Source organism: Triticum aestivum, chromosome 2B (assembly GCF_018294505.1).
Source record: "Triticum aestivum cultivar Chinese Spring chromosome 2B, IWGSC CS RefSeq v2.1, whole genome shotgun sequence".
NCBI lineage: Eukaryota > Viridiplantae > Streptophyta > Magnoliopsida > Poales > Poaceae > Triticum > Triticum aestivum.
In genome coordinates this window covers 701827676-701834757 of record NC_057798.1, presented here as the reverse complement: position 1 = coordinate 701834757, position 7082 = coordinate 701827676, and the positions used below count along the sequence as shown (strand labels likewise).

General features: G+C 43.4%; 1 protein-coding gene and 1 pseudogene across 1 annotated transcript; both read right to left on the bottom strand.

Annotated features, from left to right (window-relative positions):
- Window positions 1-258: 258 nt before the first annotated feature.
- LOC123039439 (uncharacterized) lies at window positions 259-4796 on the bottom strand (the record flags this gene model as incomplete). Its single annotated transcript, XM_044462612.1, has 5 exons — window positions 259-308; window positions 409-577; window positions 665-744; window positions 1282-1394; window positions 1548-4796. A coding segment is annotated over one exon (3240 nt), but the record flags the coding sequence as incomplete, so codon positions are not given.
- On the bottom strand, window positions 4794-6753 carry LOC123046812 (putative disease resistance protein RGA1; annotated as a pseudogene).
- Between the last annotated feature and the right edge of the window lie 329 nt (window positions 6754-7082).

Here is a 7082-nt window from a genome sequence, read left to right as displayed (position 1 = left end):
TGCACATTGAATACAATCTATCGTAGCTAAAGCAGTCATGAATTTCAGGAGGGGTTTGCTCACCTTCCATGGGCAGAAGGAGTTATACCTTCCCAAACATGTGCAACAGGTCACATCTATCAAGAACCCAAGAACCATAATTTGGTCAGAAAGCTTGGAACTGAACACGATTATACACAAGTTATCTTTTAATCTTGTATACAGATGCAAAGAGAGAACATTAGTCATACCAGTTAATAACAACAGGAGGGAATTGGCTGCAAACAAGCACTAATATGATTGAGGTGCATTCTTTTCTTGTAAAGTTCCTGCATTCATTAAATTTCAATAAGCAACAACAGTTATGACAGAATCCAAGAACACCTGGTATTGGCATCAGTCTAGCATTGAATTGAAAACACTGCAGACCTTAATTTCAGTACAAAGTCACTGGATCTCATTTCTTCCACCATTATGCTGTTGTGATCTTTTGGCCGCCGCAGCAGAAAAAACCAAGTACACCACCAAGTCTTCATGAGCAATGACCGAAATGTAAATGCAAAGTAACTATAAACAGCCAGAATGAGCATAAGAACACCTGTACAGCAAACAAATAATGTTGAGTACATCATAAATTTTAGGGGGGGAGGGAGGGGGTGACTTTGAAATGGATTTATGGATTTACATATAGGATGAAGATACCACACAATGACCGAAATGGATTTATGGAGAGAATTTTGCAAGGCGAAAAGAACGTATGGAGCCCTGCATAGTAAATAGAATGAACATTCTGCTCAGAATTCAGATTATGCAGTAATTATGAGGTAAAATCAAACGAGAAAAAAATTGACTTGAAGCTTTGGATCAGGAAGAAGCAATGTAAATAATATGTACCGTTTTTTTTATAGGGTAATTGTGATCTTACATATGCACACAACGATATATTAATTTATTCTCAGAGAGAGATGCCACGGAGATTCTACAAGGCTATGATGTTGGAGCAGTGTGTGAATGCATAGATTCTACAAGGTTAGAAGAATTTACAACTCAGCGGCGGAGCACAAAAATCAAAGTACATGTTCAGATTATGTGGTAACGATGTAAACTGAACAAGAGAAATGACTTGGCATATTTGGGATAAGGAAACAAGTACGTACTCAGCAGTCAATAATGACACGTGAAGCGAAAACTGCTCCAGGTTTTCAAAACAATAGCAGAACACCAAACAACGTTTTTTTTTTCTCTAAGCAGTGTGCAGGAACTATCGCAGTACTGGTTGATTAATTAATTGCATGTACTAACCAGAGTTGTTGATACAATGGAGACCATCATGCTTGCCGCTGGCACCAGAAACCATGCTTGAATCCATATAGAATTCTAGGAGGCTATAAGAACATCCACACTGAAGGAGAACCCTGCACGCTAAAGTAAAACAGGTGAGCTATTTAGAAGAAAACAAGTGTGATGAACCAAACAAAACAAATAAGAATTATTTTGACGCTTATGAAGTTAGTAACCAAAAAGGTAGGGGGAGGAACTGGGAATGAGTAGTTAAGTTTGTTACGTACCTTGGATGGTCAGGCTCTGACAATTGGAATGGTTCCTATTAGCTTGTGGCATGCCCTTTTTAGCTCCTCGCTGTTGCCCTCAAGGACATCTAACTCTAGCATTAAACTAGGAAGGCCATTCTTGGGGAGCGACTTGATGGCATCGCAGTGGCAGATCCTCAATATTTCCAGAGAAATTGGGAGGGCATTTGGCAGCGACTTGGTGGCATGACAATGTTCCATCACTAATTCCTGCAAAGAGCTCGGAAGGCTGGGCAGCGACTTGATGTCATCACAACTTTCGACCTGTAATTTCTCGAGGTTGATAAGGTTGTGTAGCCCTGCAGGTAGGCGTTGCAGATTGAATCCACACGAAAATTCGAGCTCTTGGAGGGAGGTGAGGAGTTGAAGAGCCTCCTCTTGCTCCTTTGTCAAGCGCTCCATCTCTGTGCCGAAACTGAGGTATAGTTTGGTGAGGGTGGAAGAGAGGAGGCTGCAGATGGGCGCAGCAAGGAATCCTGTGTTGATCTCCGTACATAGATAGAAGAGCTTGGAGGAACAGGCAAAAACCTCTTTGTCATGCGGCCGTGAGGGGTCGAAACCAGCAAAGAAATCGGAGTCAGCATAAAGGTGTAATTTTGTGAGGTGGCCGTGGGCGAGGAGGGGCCATAAGCCCTCTTCTGTCGAACCTCCCAATATTCTCAACATTAATCCGGTGAGAGAGGTGAGGTTTGAGAGAGGTTGCAGAGTCTCCATGTGCTTCACGTCCAATAAGTCGAGGTCTTGCAGACAGGTCGGGAAAGGGAGAAAAGAGGAGATCAGCGAGGATGAATAAGAGGACAGGAACTCGGGGCACTTGTCTATCCACAACGAGCGGAGGCAGCGAAGACGTTGGAGCCCCCCTCCTGCTTCTGTGTGGTTGTCATGCGATGAATTGGCGAGTAAGCTCACATTTGAGCAATTATAAATCATCAACTCCTGTAGCTGGGAAGGCAAGAAGAGAAGTCCTTGTGCTGCCGCTGCTATTATTATTTCCTCCTCTCCGACTCTTGTCTGCTGCTCCTGCTCTCTAGAAACAGTTTCCGCATCCTCCACCACACCCAACCCAGTTATAATCTTGCACTCGCTTATAAACAACTCTGAGAGGTTGGGAAGGAAAGATAGAAGCAGTGTCAGTTCTTTCCCACTAGCATCACACCTGCTGATGTGGAGAACTTCAACTGGAAACCTGTACATGCCATGATACCAATCCCAATCAACCGGCGGCAAGACACTGCTCACACCCTCTATATCGATCTTCTTCAGAGATGTTAGCACTCGGAGTTTATCCAGCGACAGGAAAGGGATTATTTTCATATGAAACTTTTCTAGGTCAGTTAGGTTAGAGAAATTCAACCCACTCCAGAACTCATCGCCCTCACCACCTTTTCCCTCAATGCCCAAGCTAAATTCTTTTCCATAGCTTGGGTAAACCAGCTGCTCAATACCAGTTCCCACTCTTTCTAGCTGAGCAGAGCACGGAGCACCAGTCCACCAAGGGATAGAAGGCATAGACACTAGTTTCGGGCAGTAAAAAATGACAAGCTCCCGTAGTCTAGGAAACCAAGCCATTTTCTTCTCCTGCTGTGCTTGAGAGCAAGTAGGATGTGAAAACGGTAACTCCATGAGTTCAGAGCAATCTTTAATGATGAGAACTTCCAAGTGAGAAAATAAAGAACAATTGTCATTTCCAACCCATTTTTTCAACCTATATATGTTACTTAATTGTAGCCTTTTCAAATTATGGAAGCCTGGAGACGAGATACTACAACACTGATACTCTTCACCGTGCTCATTAACCATCCACATCTCTCCCAGAGGTGGAAGATTCTTCCAAGATACATTATCAAGACAAAGAGATTCCAAGCATTTAACTGAGAGATTCTCACATAGCCATGCTGGGCAATTGGTGCCTCCATGTCCTCTAATGCACAAGTCTTGAAGATTGCTATGTGGTACAAGACTTCTAAGAACATTGTCTTCTTTTACAGGATCATTATTAGATGGCCAACTACCCCATTGTAGTATGAGTTCTCTTAAGTGGTTCTTGCGCAACAATTTCGATTCATTTGCTTCCTCTTCTGTTTGCACATTTTCGAGATTATAAATGCCAAGTGATCCCCCAAGCTCTGTCAGTGGCCCGAGCTGACTCAGTTCAAAACCATCACTCTCCTTTCCCACATTAAAATTTCTTAATTCCTGAAGGAATTTTAGTTTTCCCACCCCATAAATGTCAGAATGAAATTGAAGCATGTTTTTTGGCAGCAAAAAATGATGTAGCTTTACAAGGTTGCTAATATTTCTAGTTGAACTAACACGGCATTGCACACTTTGCAGATCAATAATCTCTAAATGATACAATCTAAACAATGCACTTGGTAAGCACAAGTCCTGGCAATACAACGACGACTTGATCCTTAGGTAGTGAAGATGGACAAGTTTTGAAAAGTTATGCAATATGTCCTCCAAATTATATGATGCTTCGGACAAAAATATAACACGAAGGGCCGTAGCTTCCCTTAACAATCCACCAAAATTTTTGACAAAGCTTCCATGGTAATCACCAAATAACATTAAAGTGCGTAGGTGTTCAACTTTCAGCCGTTTATCTAGTGCACTCAAATTTTCATTGCAGTGTTCAAAGGACACCCTGTCCTCTACATCCGTGTTATCTATGATTATAGAAAAGTGACGTACACACGGGGGAATTTGTATGTGCCTCATATTAGAACTATAGATGCTAAGACATTCAAACGATGAAACCTTCACTTCCCTGACCTCCTTGCCGAGATCCAGGCCACCCCCGTATCGGGCCGCCACATTAGGTGGCTGCTCATTGGGGTTCTCGCCTGGACGATCTGGATTGTGCGTAATAAGCTTGTCATTCAGCGGGTTCCTCTCCGCCGCGCTACTGATGCTGTGTTCAAATTGTGTGGTTATTTGCAGCTCTGGCAGCCGCTTAGCCGTCACCAGGACCGAGACGCCATCACCACCATCATCTCCGACCTTCGCGTGATGGCTCTCCGCTTGGCTCCGCTGCTCCCTCCGCCACCGCCCGAGCCAGATTAGCTCCCCTTTGATGTTGCGGTTGCGGTTGTCCCGCAGTCGTTTCTTTGCTTTTTTTTCTTTTGGGCTTGTTGAGCTGTGCCTCGGCAGAACCGATTCGTACTCTTTGTCCGTGCGACTGTGTGTGTGGGTGAACTTATGTGTACCGTTTGGCTGTGGTGGTTTGCTTTATTTATAAAGCGGGGCGAAAGCCTTTTTCGGTAACTCATGCAGTAAGTCATGGATGACATCATAAGGATGGCCATCTTCCGTTTTATTCATTCTAAAAAATCCATGGTTTACCAAGTCAGTCAAATAGCACAGTCCAATATCTTCAATTTTTTTTCTCTTCTGATTCTGGTCACATGAGTGTAAAATGTCTAGTCCAATCCAGAAGTGAACCAACTCTTCACTACCAAATTCATAATCTTCAGGAAACAAAGCACAGAAAGAAAAACATTGTTGCAGATGGAAAGGTAGATGATCATAGCTGAGCTTTAAAGCTGGCATAATATCATTATCATTGCTTTGTGATTCCCATTCTTTACTTTCTAGAACATTTGTCCAGTGTTTCAATGTAAGTTTGTTTCTCAGTAATCTACCAACAGTTTTTGCTGCAAGAGGAGAACCCTTCAGCTTGTTTACTATTTTGCTCCCAACTTCAGATAATTCTGGATGGTCAACCCATGGTTTCTGGTCACCAAATACACATTCTTCAAAGAAATACATAATGTCTTTAGGACATAGATGCTCCAATTCCAGCGAGCATTCAGTTGTCTTAACCATGTTTGCTACCTCGGGTATTCGAGTCGTGACTATAACCATGTTACCTTTTGCCCCCTCTTTTTTAAACAGATTTAGTAGTTTTTTCCACTCATTCTCATGATGTGTCCATACATCATCTAAGACAAGCAAAACCCTCTTTCCTTTTATTCTTTGCATGATAAGTTCTTCATCGCTACAATTGTTGTTTTCATTGTTAACTCTGGGGATCTTGTTCACAATGTCTTTTGCCAACCTATTCACATTAAAATCGAAAGAGACACATACCCAAATGGGAACTTGGAAATGGCTCTTCATTTGTTCATATATGTGTTGTGTGAATGTTGTCTTCCCAATACCCCCCGTGCCAACAATTGGAAGTACAGTAAGTTCACGACACTCACCATCAACAATTTCATCCACAATAATTCTTTTTTGGCTATCCCTCCCGTATAATTTAGGCTCTATGATCTCTGGGGTGGTTTTGGCTCTGTTCATTATAGTTTCAGGTCAGGGGTACGGCTGAAGCCTAGTAGCTCTAGATTAAGAATGGTGGAGACCATACCACATACAGGCTTTAACTGTTCTATGATACCCTTTATTTTTGTAGACATTTCTACCCTATCAAACTTTAACTTTGGTGCTTGCACAACATGATTCTTCGGTTGAGCCTTTGGGGAGAGCCAAGCGCCACAAAGAAATCGATGTCCATTTCCTGGAGCGTTGGAGGATTCCAACATGACAGTGCCAAGATCATCATCGTGAACAGATGGAAAAGAATAGCATGGGAAGTGTTTACCGACAGCGTGGGCAGCTTCACGAGCGCTGGAGGCAACCTTTGGTGTGCATCCGCCATGAATCTTCTGGACAACCTCGTTGGCAGGTGACAAGGGAGAGGATCTAATCTCACGACGTCCACAAAAGCGGAGGCCTGAGAGGCATCCTTGTTTGCCATCGCCATGTTGCTCGTCAGCAGCACGAGAGCATGCCGGTGGCTTGAGCTTATTCACACACGCTCTGGCCGTGTGGCGAGCGTTGAGGGCAAGGTCTTGGATGCAGCCCGCAGCATGCACGTTGGCAGCATGGTAGGTGCCGTCGAGCTCATCCTGGATGCGGAAGTAGTCGAGCTCATCGAGCATGTCCTCAGCCCCGTATGCGAGCTGCCGCAACTTATCTAGCAGCTCCCCAAAGGCATGGTTGTGGATCTCCCTGCCCCGGACGTTGTTCAGCATCGCCTGCGCGTACAACAGTTGCATCTTTAGGGCCTCCATGTTGGATCCAAGCATGGAGCTTGCACCCCATGCCTCCAGTACGCCGCAGACAGTGGGCGCAACGCTTTGCCCACCACCCAGCTTGCCGCGGTGATGCCAACTGTCTCCATCAATTGGAATGGATCCTGCATGCAATCAATCAAGATATACTGAGTCGAAGATATTGAAGGAATTTATTTCAGACATGGTTTTCACTTTCAGTGAGATTTCGGTGAAATTCACAGAATTTCAGTAATTTCAGCAGACACTGAAATATTATGTTTCGGCCAAAATATTTCAGCAATTTCAGTATAGCACAACAATTTCGATATTTTTCAAAATATTTTTTAAATTTTTCAAATTTTTAATTGAATTCAAGTGAATATTTCGGTCATTTGGCTGAAATGGAAACTGAAATCACTGAATTTCACTGAATTTCAGTGATTTCGGTTGGTGCTGA